Source organism: Varanus komodoensis, unplaced genomic scaffold (genome assembly GCF_004798865.1).
Source record: "Varanus komodoensis strain SLA01 unplaced genomic scaffold, ASM479886v1 scaffold104, whole genome shotgun sequence".
NCBI classification, from domain to species: Eukaryota; Metazoa; Chordata; class Lepidosauria; order Squamata; family Varanidae; genus Varanus; species Varanus komodoensis.
The window spans coordinates 20,927-35,283 of NW_025335289.1; the positions used below are offsets into that span (position 1 = coordinate 20,927).

Below are 14,357 nucleotides of genomic sequence, written 5' to 3' on the forward strand. Positions count from 1 at the left end.
GCCCGCTCCCGGGGAGGGCGGCCGCCCGTTGGATCGCGCCGCCGCCGGCGCGGGCGGCCAAGCGGGCGGGGGGGGATCCGGCCGGGAGGCGCGCCCGGCGACGCAGCGGGGGAGCGCGGGGCTCGGCGGGGCCGCGAGAGCGCGGGGCCCCGGAGGCACTGTGGCCAGGCGGCTGCATACGAGCCCGCAGCGCGACGCGGCCACCGAAAGGGCAAGCGCCGTTTCGGGAGGCATTAACGGAAGTATTACTCACAGATCACGAGGAGGAGGAGGCGTTCCCCGCCGCTCCTCACGAGTCAGCCTCACCTGGAATATCCTGGCCACCAGGATTCAAGAGAGATGCAGAAATACTGGAAAGGGTCCAGAGGAGGGCCACGCCGATGATCCGGGGTCTGGAAATACCGCCCTGCGAGGAGAGACTGCGAGGCCTTGGCATCAGTTCTCCGGCGCTCGGCCTTCCTCGTGGTCCAACTTTCACAGCCATGCATTGCAGCTGGGAAAACCCAGGGCTATTTTTTGTCACGGAACGCACCAGAACGGCGTTCCGGCACCCTTTTTTGACGGATTTTTCCAAGTGATTGTGAATCGCCTTGTCGGGCATAGCAGGTCGGCGGCAAAAATCATTAACATTGTGCCTGCGGGCTGCTTGTGTGTCGGTTGTGAGGGTGCTGCTCGGCTTGGGGCGCTGCTCGGCTTGGGATCGGTCGTGTGGTTGCGCGCTGTGTGCTCACTGCCGGCGGCGACCATTATGTTTGTGTGTGTGTAGTGACTGGCTCCGTGCAAAAGGGAAACAAGTTCTTTATTTCAAAAAACGTTGGTGAATTGGAAATCTTTTTTAGTGTAAAAGTGTGACCCCAAGACGTGAGTTCCGGCACCTTTTTTTTTTTTTTACAAAAAAAGCACTGGGAAAACCGTCGCCTTGACTGTACGCACTTTTCTCGGCAGCAATGTCTCTGCTTTTTAGTATGCTGTCCAGATTTGCCATGGCTTTCCTCCCCAGGAGCAAGCGTCGTTTAATTGCAGTGATCTGTGGATTGATCACTTGCAGCTAAGTGGGCACAGAATTGCGGGTTCTGATGCTCTGACACAAAGGTCCAGTTGTCACACACAATTTGACAGCCTTACAGGGACAACACGAGGTTGACGTTCTTCCACACACACGGATGTTCCCAAACGACCAGCGCTTGGCTGGCTCCGCGGCTGAGGTGGGGCCGAGGGGTGGGGGCTGCTAGCAAACTCCCCCACAAACCCAGGTCTGCTACTTGCCCAGTCAGCAAAGATCAACAGCAGCTCCTCCTCTTAGAGGGGAATCATCGGGACGGCAGCCAGCGGAACGCGGGGTCCCCCGGGGCTCTGTCCTGAGACCGATCCTGTTCAATCCTTTCATCAGTGACCTGGAGGGGGTGGGAAATTCACAGATGATGCTAAGTTGGGAGCAGTGGCCACAACTGAGGAGCAGGTGCTCCGGATCCAGAAGGATCTGGACAGACAGTGGAAGTGGGCGGGAGACAACAGGATGGCGTTCAGTGTGGAGAAGTGCAAGGCCTTGCGCTTGGGCCATAGGAATGGGTGTCATAAGTACAGGTTGGGGGACAAGTGGCTGGAGAGCAGCACTTGTGAAAGGGACCTCGGGGTGCTGGTTGACTGCAGGCGAAACCTGAGTTGGTAGTGTGATGCGGTGGTCAAGAGGGCGAACGCCACCCGTGGTTGCATAGCCAGAAGTGTGGCTTCTACATCGAGAGAGGTGTTACTACCACTCTATATGACTCTGGTGCACCAGCAACTGGAGTATTGTGCTCAGTTCTGGACCCCTCGTTACAGGAAGGATATAGCCAGGTCGGAGTCAGTGCAGCGAAGGGCCACAAGGTTGGTGGCCGGTTTGCAGGGGATGATGGGGTATGAGGCGAGACTGAGGGAACTGGGCCTCTTCAGCCTGGAGGAGACTCGGAGGGGCTCTGTTGCTGGCATACAGGTATGTGAGGGGGTGTCACACGGAGGTGGGTAGAGACCTGTTCTCCCCTGCAGAGGAAGGCAGGATGCGCTCCAACAGAGCAAAGCTCAGGGAACTGAGGTTAAATTTGGATGCCAGGAAGCACTTCCTGACAGTCAGGACCCCGAGGGTGTGGAATGGGCTTCCATGGGAGGTGGTGGCGGCCCCATTGGGGAGAGTGTCCAAGGACAGGCTGGACATGCACATGGTGGGCATGTCATGAGTGGAGCTGGGGGTCAGACTAGATGGCCCAGGAGACACCGTCTGATGTACTGTTTCTATGTTTCTAAGAAGTTTTACCTGTTTCATCCACATCTTTGCCAATGCTCGCTCATCACTGCCATGTCGTAGTTTCAGCTGTACATTTAAAAAGGCATTTTCTCAGATGCACATCAAAAACACACCGAACTCAGATAGGGTGAACCTGGGTGCAGTCTTGCACAGCTGTGAAACTCTGTGGGTTTTCACCCCAAAACGTGCTCCAGAACCAATGGATTAGAAACACAGCTTCCTTCTCCTTTTCCTCTTTTATTTACACCTCTGATATAAAACTACACCTGGAAAAAATCATTTTGTTCCATTTTATTTTTTTTTAAAAAACAGAGCTAGACTGCATCTGGATGATCTAAAAGGAATTTTAAAATAATATCAGCGTTGTGGGAAGAACCAGGAGAGAGGGCATGGCACTGAGAATGAATAAATATATTTGCTACAGGCGGAGAAATGCAGAGATGAGCTGGGACGGGGAGATGAGGAGAAGGTGAGATGGGGAACATGTGGAGGCCAGGACCGGAAGCAGGCACTGTGGGGGGAAGAGAGAGCAAGAGGCCCCGCAGCTCAGACAAACCCCGTGGAATGTGAGTGAGGAGCATGCGCCAACAGCCCAGGGGAAGAAGGGTGGAAAGGATGCCGAGTTCTAACTTGCGCATGTGCCAAAAGAGAAGCCATCTTGAGCAAAGGTCCGTTCCGAGTGAAGCTGCCCAAAGACCACGCAGGCATGTCCTGCCGAAATCGGCGTCTTTCCTTCGGAAGCTGCCAAGCAAAATAAAGTATTATTTTATACATGGGGGTGCGCAGGGGGGGTTGGAGTTTGGCTTCCGAGGTGTGGCTGCTGCCAATGCCTTCTGACCTCAGGAGGGTCAGAAACCGTCTTATGCCAAATGGTGAGGTCCCCGGTGTTCCTCACAAGTCCAGCGATCGCCGCTCCCACCGGTGAACGCCCGCAACCGCTCCGGTCCTCTCCCCCGGCCACCAAGAGGCAGCTTTGACTTGGCTTCCCGCTCAGGTCACGTCCTGATTCGATGCCCCTCGGCCCCCGGCATCCGGGCAGTGCTGCAGCGGCGGCCCCCCGGGGCAGGGAGGACTGGGCCGGGCGGGGCCCGGAGCCGAAGGGAGCCGGGGAGCCGTCAAGAGAGCGGGTCCCCGCCCAGGGGGGGCAGGAGCCGCGGGGGGGCGGGGGGCTCCACGCTGTGAGTCCGCAGGTGGTCCTTGAGCGACTCCTTGTAGCGGAAGCTGCGCCCGCACTCGGCGCACTGGTAGGGGCGCTCGCCCGTGTGGATGCGCTGGTGCTTGAGCAGGTTCTGCTTGCGGATGAAGCGCTTGCCGCAGACGGGGCACTGGAAGGGCCGCTCGCCCGTGTGCAGCCGCTGGTGGTTCTGCAGGTGCTCCTTGCGGCTGTAGCACTTGCCGCACTCCTCACACTTGTAGGGGCGCTCGCCGCGGTGCGTCATCTGGTGCCGCACCAGCCCCGAGTGGCAGTTGAAGCTCTTGCGGCACTCGGCGCACTCGTAGGGGCGCTCCTGGCCGTGGTGGCTGCGCTGGTGCACCTTCAGGCTCTTCTTCACGCCGAACATCTTGCCGCACTCGCTGCAGCCGTGCGGCCGCTCAGCCGGCCCCTGCGGGGCGAAGAGGCCCTGCAGCTCCTGCTCCAGCTCCAGCGGCTTGCTGGGCCTGCTGCGGGCCGGGCTCAGGGGCCGCGGGGCCGAGCCGCAGGGGCCCGCGTAGGTCTCCGCCGGGGGCTCTCCCGGAAACATCGCCTCCCTGGGCCTCGCTGGCTCCTCCGGGCAGGGGCGCTGCTCCTCCGCTTTGACCGCCATGGTGTCCCCGGCTGCAGAGGCGAGAGAGAGGGAGGAGGCGTCAGGCCAGAGGCCCACCCCAGGAACCGCCGGCGGGCCGAGGGTGGGATCCACGGAGCTCTGTGGAGAAGCTCTGCCCCCTCTAGGGCGGTCCAACTGGTTTATTCCTCTCCTGCCTTTTACAGCTTTCACATACCGTCCCACTGCTGACATCTTGGAACGGTTTACAACAAGCACAATTAAAATAAGATAAAAAAGGGTACAGCACCCAGAGATAAATATTAAACCACAATTAAGACTGATTAAGAATGAAAATAATGGGAGAATAAAAAGGTTTTCACCTGGCGCCAGAAAGAAAAAAGCATTGGCACCTGGCAAACCTTTCTGGGGAGTGAATTCCACAACTGGGGAGCCCCCACCGAGAAGGCCCTCCCCTGGGCAGGCACCCTCTTTCCAGGAGGGGTCCTGAAGCAGGACCTCTGCCTCGGATCTCAAGGGGGAGGGGGGGCAGACAGGGAAGTAATTTGTAGCTTGTTGAGACAATAATTGCACATCGGTTGAGTTTGCATGGAACGGTTTTTAGTTTTAATGATAATTTTACGAGCAAACTAAGTTATACATGAAACAGTTTCTGTTCCTAAACTAACCAAGTCACTTTAGATCCATGAGCACTACCAATAGCGAGTTCTTCCATTTTTCTCAACATCTCCTTTTCCCCTCAAACTTTCCAGGGGAAAAAATGGGGTCAAAATTCCAGGAAATTTTACACCAAAGGAAAAAGTAGCAAAATCCAATTAAAACGCAACTATATCGAACACCAGCAAAACCATATCAAACAGCAGGAAGAACGGAATTCAAGGGCTCCTCAAATACCAGTAAAAGAAGCAGTAACAAAAGGGACCTGAAAGATGGTACAGGTACTGCCTGGGGAACACTCCCAAGAGGGAGCTCTGAAATTTGGGTGCCACGACAAACAAGACCCTCGATACACCCAACCTCAGGGAGCAGGTGTACCCAGAGCAGAATCTCTGAAGGGAAGCTGGTCTGGCAGATGCCATCGCTTCTGGGGCAACAGATGTCCGAAGTACTATTTTAAAAGTACTATTTAGGAAATCCAGGGAGCCTCAGGCAGGAGTTGGCCTAGGCCTGCTCTCCCATCCCGTCCCAACCAAGCGCCGTGCGTCTGAGATTCACTGATCCCGGTTCAGAGGCAGCAGGCATCAAACTCCGGGTCTCGCGAGCAGAAATGCTCTCAGAGGTTCCTCAGGGAACCTCTGCGGCCGTTTGCCACGTGCCGCCCAAAGGCGGTTTTGCAAAGAACACGGGTCGTGCGTCGCGCTGCCTGTTTCTGAGCTGTGGGTCGAGAATGCGGCGAGGGCCGCCCTCGCCCCTACCAGGATCAGGCCCCCGTCCCTGGGCCGATGGTGGAGCCCGGGACGGGCGCCTCAGGTCCTCCGTGTGCGTGGGTGAGGGCGTCCCCGTCCGCGTCACTGCGCCAAGCACGTGTGCGTAGAAAGGCTTCCCTCTCTCTTCTCACTCATCGCAGGATCAGGCCTTTTCTGGATGGGACGAGCCCCCCAGAGCAGGTCGGCTTGGGGTGGCACAGAAAATAACGTCCCCGGCCGAGCAACAAGGACGCGCCCGAAGGGGGGAGGAAAGCCCCTCCCTGCCCGAGAGCCGGTCAGAGCGGATCCGGCAAGAGCGGGGAGCCTCGGGCTTCCCTGGCCGGCCGGCCGGCTGGCCCCTGGCCCTGCCTCACCCGCTGCCCGGCCGGATCCTGCCTGCGCCCAGACTCTTCCGGCCCTCCCCAGCCGGGCGGGTGCGGCGGCTCACCTGTGCCGGGGCCTGCGAGGATGTCTCTCCCCGCCGACTCCCAGTGTCCGCGCACACACGGCTCCTCCTCTTGCTTGATCCACGACAAGAAGTCGTGGGCGGACATGAGGACCTCGGCACCTGTGGAGAGAGGACACCGAGCGATAGGCGAGCCGGCTGGGAGGCCGTGCGCCGGGTGGCCAGGCGCCACGGGGCCGCAAAGCAAGCGAGGACACGGGAGCCGAGCGCACGCGTTTCCCGCACTTCAAAACAGGCCTGGCACGGTGCGTAATGCGTGGCGGAGCCGGAGTGGCGGTCAGGGCCAGGGGCAGGGGCTCCGGAGAGCCAGGCGGCGGCCCCTGCCTGGCCGCGACATTCCCTGGGTGGCTCCAGGCAAGTCACACGCCGCTTAATTTACCTCACAGGGTTGTTGTGAGGACCAGACAGAGGGAAGGATTCTAGAAGCTGCCTTGGGAGCCTTGAATGGAAAAAGTTGGGACAGAAATATGCCTTCTACTCATACCAACAAACCGATACTCATATATTTATATATAATATATATATAATTTTATATTGTTATTTATTTTATATTGTTATTATTGTAATTTTTATTATGTTGTAAGCCGCCCCGAGGCTTCGGCGAATGGGGCGGCATATAAATGTTTTAATAAATAAATACATAAATAAATAACGATTGCTGGGTGATTGGTTTATTCTATGACTAAAGGGCAAGCATTAAAAGCAGCGGCTCTTCCCTCGCCTGGTCACTGAACACCCCGAATTGCTTTGAGTTTGGAAGGATGTCACTAGGGAACGCTTTCCACAAAGTTGGAGCCACTGCAGAGAAGGCCCTGCTCCACCTTGCCCCTGGTTTTCATGAGCCGGCAGCGCTTGGTCCAGGGAGAGCCAAGTCCAAGGCTTCCCGGCTAAACCTCGGACAAACCATAACTGACCCCACATGGCCCTTGCGAAGTTAAAAGGGGGAAGGGAGCCAGATAATCCTATGGGATCCCAGAGGTGTGGGGCCGCGCCCAGCTCAAGGGCCAAATGCAGCCTCAGGGACGTGGTCAGGGCTGAATGCAAAACCGGCAGAGTCAAAATACCAAAAGCAGCTGCATCTTTTCCGGAACGTTCTTTGGCCCATAAGAAAAGCCTTAAGACAGGCTTCTCCATCTTTCAGAACGGGACAAATATCTCAGGGAAGAAGCAGGACCCCATCCGTGGTGGGGGCACAGGGGAAGAGGAATCTCATGGGGGAATCTCCGCCAGCCGGATCGGGACCTCGGGAGGCCCTCCTCCAGCCCCTCTGCTGTGCGCTGCGGGGTAAGGGCGGACGAAAGCTGCAGCTTGGGTAGCCCGGCCTGGTTGAAACCCTCCAGGCTGGCCCTTCCGCTCCTCCCAGCCCTGCTCCCTGCACCGGGTCAACGGGGCTTCCCCGCAGCTCCCGGAGAACCTCCTGGCAGGACATTCCCTAGAAAATGAAAGCGCATCGAGAAAAACAGCCATGCCAACTGCCGCAACATGGAGGAAAGCGCAAGCGGCGAAAGCACACCACCCCAGCCAAGGGCACGGGGTTCCCCACGGAGCGTCGCACGATCCCGCGGTCGCACAAGTCACCTGCACACGGGTCGGGAGGGATTCCGCGCTCCTGCGGGAACGGCCCTCCTCCAGCGAAAGGCTCCTCCTGCTTGATGCGGGTCAAGAGGTCGGGGGTGGCCATCAAGGGCTCTGCTTTGGGGAGAGACAATCGGAAAGGAGCGCTCAGACCGGCTGAAGCAGAAGGCAAGCCCCCCCCCCCGCCCTCATTGCGACTCTTCCGGAAGGGCAGGGGCCAAATCTCCGTTCCGAAGGCACACGGCGCGGTCAAAGCTGCAATGCCAAGACTTTTCTCCCCCCATTCTGATCACATCCATCCCGGCTCACTGTCATACTGCTCCTCAAATTCAAGTTTCCAGTCCTCAGCAGAACTGCTAGAGCCTCCTACCTCTCTAGACCTGACTTACAGACGTAAAGATTACCTCGTTGGACCAGACCGAACACCCAAATGTCCATCTGGAGTTCAGCTAGCCATGTTTCCAGCATTAATTTTATGCATGTATGTATTTAAAGCATTTGTAGACCGTCCCATTACTGAAGTCTTGGGATGGTTTAACAATACAAAATATAAGAAAAGAGAAAAATGATTAAAACGTAGCGTCCTAAAATTAGCAATAATAAAAGCCCAATTAAAACAGTCAGGCCTTAAAACATTGGGAAAATTTGGGTAGCCAAGTGCTGGACATGAAGACAAAAGCTCTCTCTATTTGTCCCTAGTGTAAAGGTACACTGCCACTGAACGTGGAGGTTCTACCCACCACCATGGCTAACAACGGCGGGCTTCATTTGGTGGCCTTTGAGAGCTTTTAGAGGACTACTGCCCTGTGGCACCTGCAGCGGCTACTCAGGCTTGTGCCGGCTCGTTTCCCTTCCCGACTCTCATCTTCCGCTCGTGACCAACTGTGCCCCTGATCTGGAGCACGGGAAGCGATTCCGGGCGGAGAGAGGGACGCGGTTTGCTTTTTCCTCGAGAGACAAAGAGAGGCTGGCCGGCCGCTCATCCAAAGGGCGTTGACAGCCGCGCAGGCACCCGAAAAGAACCGCGAGGGCCATTTCGGAGGGTCCCCCTTGGGCACTGGCTTGGGGCACGGCAGACCCGGCCCTCCTTGGGACCCCCATCTGCGAGCAGAGAAGACGACGCCGAAGGCAGTTCCCCACCCCATTAACAGCCGTCAGGAAGGAGCGCCCTCCACACAGGGATGCCTGCCCCATGCCGCAGCTCCCCGGAGGGGCTTCGCCGCCCCCTCCCCGCCCCGGACAGCCTTCCTCACCTGCGCAGGGATCCGCGGCGATCTCCCGCTCCTTGGCGCTCTCCTGCTCGGCCAGGCACGGCTCGGCTCCCCGCTCGATCCTGGGGTGGGCCTCCGGCTTGGAAAGGTTCACCTCTGCGCCTGGGGGGGGCACCCAGGGAGGGGCGTGAGGGCCTGGGGCAGGCGGCTGCCCTCCCGCTGCCTTCCGCCCCCCCGCACCGCCCCGGTGCCTCCCGTCGAGGTCTCCTCGCGCACCCCAAAGGCCCCCCTCCTGCTGGGAGAGGATGGGAGGCGCTGGAAGGCCGGGCGCCTCCAGCCGAGCCGGCATCCCGCCTGCAGAACCGGGGAGCCGGCGCGACCGAAGGGGCCTTCAGAAACGGGCGAAAGCCGAGCCCCTCTCTGCAAAAGGGGGCCCACGCATCCCCAGGCACCCGAGTGGCCATTCCATGGGGCTTGGAGCCGCAGTGGGGCTCGCTCTGCAACAGCCTGCAGTTTATCCGCCCCCCCTTCTGCTTGCCCACCGGTGCGAAACTCGGCCAGCCTGAAGGCCCAGTTCGATCCTGGGGAGCTTTCCACGGGGAGGCTCCCGTGTTGGGCAGGAGCAAAATGCCCCCGTACCCGTGAGCTGCTCAACCTTCTGGAACGGGAAGGGAACACAGCGATCTGGGAACCTCCAGTGGGCAGATGTGGGACCCCAGAGGAGCCCAGCTGGGCCACAGGTCTTGAGGTCCCCCTCCTGGCCCGGGCCAAAATCAAAAGCTCTGCTCAGGCATAAATTAAACTGCTCTGGAACTGCAGAACTGAAGGAAAACAGCCACAAGATGTGATTTTGGGGATCCTCAGTGCAGGTCTTGCTTCTGCCACAAATTAAGCAAGCTGCTTTTCGCGCACCTGTGTGTGAGAGCAGGATGCAGACTGCCTGCCTGCCCACCTCACAGGGCTGTTGTGACAAAGCTCCTATCTGTGAACTGCTTCAGCACTCACTACTCATGAGAGGCAGGATGGCGGAGGCCGAGAGTGCCGGACCGGAGCTCGGAAGATCCGGGTTCGAGTCCCCGCTCAGCCATGGGGCCAGCTGGGTGACTTGGGGCCTATCAGACTCTCAACCCAGCCAACCTCACAGGGTTGTTGTTGTGAGGTCCCTGAGAGAGGGAAACTGACAGGAGTGCAATGAATAACATAAAAATAGAAGTCCTTCTACCTAAGCTCAGCAAAGACTCGTAGTTTTCTTTCACCAGGTTGTTGTACAGGTCCTTCTGCCATTCGGCCAAGTTCTTCCACTCCTCGGCGGAGAAATACACCGCTATGTCGACAAACGTCACCGGCATCTGCAAACAGAAAGGCCCTCAGACACCGGTGGGGGCGGGGGGGGGCATTGCAATTCCCAGCATCTGCAAGAACCAGGAGATGGGAAACCCCCTTCTCTGGGGGCGGCTGCCAGGCAGGGCAGCGATTCCAGGTGAGACAGTCGGACCTGCTGGAAGGCAGCGTTTTAGGATTCCGTGGTGCAGCCCCGCTTCCGGCCCACGGGTCAGGTGCCATTTCCGAACGCCCTCGGGGGCTGGCATGCCACAGAGGGCAGGGCCACGGAGGCTGGCTCAACACGCTCCCTTCTGTTACCCAAACACCAGCGCTTGTTACAGCTCTTCCAGTGGGTGACTAGGCGTTAGGAGAGATTTCAACCTTCCACTGGGTGCCAAAACAGCTCACGAGTCAAGAAGCCAGCCGAAGGTTGGTGGCTGGAGGAAGGGGTGGGCACGGGGAAGGGGCGTGGTCTTTGGGGGCCCCCGGAGGGCTGCTTTTGCCCCTCTGGTCTGAGGTCCTGCGCCCCGGCTCTCGGCTGATCGTACCTCCTGCTACTTCCTCCTGCCCAGAGGAAGGGATGGCACCGGATCAGCCCTGTCTGCGGACGTAGTCTTCCCCCTTCCCAGAGCCCCATGCCCCGGCCCCCCGCTGCCACACCCCCTTCTTACGGCTACCTTGGGGATCTCTCCCTTGGCGCCTGGCGGAAGCCGCAGCACCCAGAAGTTGCGGTTCTTCAGCAGGTTCTCCATGTTCTCCAGCCGCCGCTGCAGCAGCCCGTACTCCTGGATCAGGGTGCCCAGCACGGCCCACTTGCTCTCCAGCTGGTTCCCGAACTCCATGGTCGTCTTCTCACAGTCCAGCAGCTTCTTCTCGGCGGTGCCGGACCGGCCCTCGAGGCTGAGCAGCCGCGTGGCCAGCAGGTCGATCTTCCTCTCCATGGCCTGGACGGTGGCCACCACGCTCCAGAGCGAGGCCTCGGCCGTGTGCAGCTGGGCCTCCCGCATGTGGCTCAGCTCGGGGACGAGGGGAGGCTGCAGGGGCATGAGGTGCTGAGCCTCGACGTTCCATTCCTGGATCTGAAAGAAGACCGGAGCGTCAGGGAACCCGGAGCTTTCCGGGTGATCCAACCTCTGCTGGCCACCACTCACAAGGATGCCATGGTGGCCGTCGAGAAAACAGCCTTTTCTGCAGCACTTCTGCAAACTGCAGAGAAAAAGATGTTGACTTCCTGGCGTGACACAGAGGACTGGGACTTCCCTCTGGCTAAACATGCAACAGGTCGCAGCCCTCAGCACTGCAGCATGCTGCGGACTGGTTGTGACCTGGAGATGCCGGGTCTGAAGAGCGCTGTCTCTTCCACCGAGGTGCTGCCCTGCAGGGAGCTCAGGGCTGAGTTAGGCTGAGTGAGGACTTCCGCCTGGTTATTAACGCCTCCAACAAAAGAGACCTTCCTAAGCCACATCTTTCTCAACCAAAAGGACCCTGCCTGTAGGAACGTGCCAAGGAGTCCCCAAGCCCATCAGCAGCTCGCAGCCAGAACAGAGCGTTGGAGCACCCATACGCTTTGGCCTACAACTCGCATCAGCGATAGGCAGCAAGCCCAGTGGCCAGAGAGGATGGGGGTTGTAGTCCAGCAATATGGAGCTCACCTACAGCTTTAAAGGTTATCAGATTTATGGTAGAACTAATCCACAGAAGCTTAACTTGTAATACGCCTGTTTGCCTTTCAGGTGCCCAAGATCTGTTGCTTTTATAATTTGGATGTTCCAGCTCAGGTTTAACTCAAACCTGCCTCTTTGCAGCGAGAATGAGCTACTTTTTTTCAGATCTTTCAGACAGTGCTTAAAAGCAGGAGGAATCTGGCAGCTTTCTTAACCCCCGACAGGTGCCCTCCAGTTGTGCTGGCCTTCAGCTCTTCTCAGCCTCCACCATTTGGCCAATTACCCGGAATGGTGGGAACTGTAGTCCAAAATAGCTGGAAGATGCCGGGTTGGGATGGCAGCACGAAGGTGACCCATGTGGGGAGGGAACGCGATGCAGGAGGCACGGCCCCCCCGCTTGCTGCTCAACCACCTGGAGGGCTTCTTTTCTAGGTGCCTCCTTTCCTGGCGACCGCCACCACTTCGGCTCCGCTTGGCCTCTTTCTGTGGGCTGACTCACCTTTCCGGAAATGCCTTCCGCTTGAGTCCCTGCTCCCGGCCACAAGCCAACGTGGCGTCCACGCAGCTGCAGATGCTCACGCTCGTCCACAGCTCACCCGGCCGGCTCCCCACCTCCACCCCCTCGAAATGTTTACTGCAAACGGCTCAGGGTGGGACCATCTTGCTTCTGCTATAAACAACTGCATACCAGCATCCCAAGTCGGCTGCAGGAGCCGGCAGCCCATTCAGAGGCTAGAAGCCTGTTCCATCCCTTCCAGTGGCCATCCTGGAAAGGCAGACTCCTGGCCTCATTGCAGGATGCGGCCCCTGGTTCCTACCAGGATGGACGAAGCAACCTGCCCCTCCTTTCCTCTGGGGCAAAGCAGATATTAACTAGAAGCCAGCTCCATTCTCATGCCTTCCGTGTTTATTCTGGAGTAGACACCGGGTTCCCAGTCAGGGCTGGAGCCCCAGCAGAGGGGCGCTTTAACCCTTTCCCAGTTTCTTTGGGACCCAGCTGGACTGGCGAGAGCCACACACCTGTGATTCCTACCGCAAGACGGAGAGCCATTAAGCAAATGAACCACGCTCTGGCTACAGAAATTGCGGCCATCGCTCCCTGACCAGCATCAGGCCCCTGCCAAGTGGGAAAGGGGCAGAGCCTCCCCCATCCCTGGAAGGCCCCAATTCGTGTTTGGGGTTCCGGGTCTGATCAGAGTGAAAACGAGCCAAAAAGCTGCATTTTTGGCTTCTGGTCCCTGATTGTGAGGAGACTCGCAACGCCTGGGTGTCTGCACCTTTGTGACCAGCCTTCTCAACTCTGGACATTTTGGATTTCAGCTCCCATCATGCCCAGCCAGCATGGCTGATGAGCAGGAAATCTGGGAGGCATCTGGAAGCCATGCGATCCAGGACAGCTGCTCTGGATTACGTAGATCAAACAGTGGCTTTCAAAAGGGTGTCCTAGATGGAAAACGTGGCCAGGCGAGACGTCTCTCACCACTTCTCAACACCGTGTTTCCAGGACCCTCAGAAACTCCCATTTTTGGCAAGCGAGTCAATTAATGTGAAAACCCGAATAAAGCAAGCAAAAACGTTTACAAAATAATTAACCATTGGCCTAAGTTACACCAATCCGAGAATATCTGGGGTTTGAGAAATGCCATCGGTTTTTTAGATGGGGATTAGGAGGCAGGGCTGAAGTCCAAGCATGCTTAATCAACAGCCACTTTCTGGAAATTCAGGCTGGCCGGGCCAAATTTTCCTTTATGTCCAGAAGGGCCTGAGCAAATTCAGCTGTGATGGTCATGCCAGGGTGAGCACCGAGGGCGGCAAGGAGGGATCGGCGGAAGAGACTTGCTTCATATGTGGAAAATCTCCCCTAGTCCAAACAAGCCAACAGTTTAGGCATAAGTTAACAGAAAGCTGTCTAATTAGAAAGGAACAGCAAAGGAAGCTGAGGCAGCTCAGCAGATGGGAGTGAAAGGACCTAAGTTGGTGCCCCCGCTTATCCAAACAACTCCCCACCTTTCAAGGGGGCAACAACGTCAACCCACCCGGTCCGATGGGAAGGAGCCATGCAATGGCTCGCACCCCCCACCCCTCTTCCACCTAGAGCCCCACGGCTTTGGCCGCCCCACGGGCACGCAGCCGCCATGTTTCTGCATCCCTGGCCCCACATGCCACACTTGCGAATGGGGCAGGGGTGCCTGCAGTGACCACAGGGCAGGGGAAAGCCAGGCAGCCGTGTCAGCCGGGCCCAGAAAGCCGGCTGTGGGGTCTCAACAGGGGCAGGAGTGCAGAGGGGTCAGAGAGACAAGAGCTGAGCTGGGCACTCAACTGCAAGGAAGCTCAAGGCCAACAGGCCACACGACACCCCCGGCCACCCCCCTGCTTGGCTTGCTTGCTGGCCACAGCCAGGGGCAGCTCCGGTCTGCTCCCACCTAGGGCTGCCTGCAGAAGGCCGGGTCAGATGCCGGCTCATTCAGTCTTACGCAGCACTCGAAACGGCCCCCGGGTTTGGTCAGAGTGAAGGCTCAAGGAGGCCGGCCTGGAAGCCCCGCGTCCAAGCCCAACTCTGGCACAGACCCTGCGGCTTGTATTCAGCATCAAAAGCATGGTAACGAAAGGGACAGAGTTCAGCTAACTAAGGCTTGTATCCAGTCAGTCAGTCTTAAAGAATAGGCCA

At 58.0% G+C, this 14,357-nt stretch overlaps 1 protein-coding gene across 1 annotated transcript; it reads right to left on the bottom strand.

Annotated features, from left to right (window-relative positions):
- Positions 1–3,350: 3,350 nt before the first annotated feature.
- LOC123017888 (zinc finger protein 282-like) lies at positions 3,351–14,357 on the bottom strand. Its single transcript, XM_044419541.1, has 6 exons — positions 10,703–14,357; positions 9,925–10,051; positions 8,745–8,864; positions 7,495–7,608; positions 5,899–6,018; positions 3,351–4,097 (listed from the first exon to the last, which is right to left on the bottom strand). Exons 1-6 carry the CDS (start codon positions 11,297–11,299, stop codon positions 3,397–3,399), a joined length of 1,779 nt encoding a protein of 592 aa, XP_044275476.1. The 5' UTR covers positions 11,300–14,357; the 3' UTR covers positions 3,351–3,396.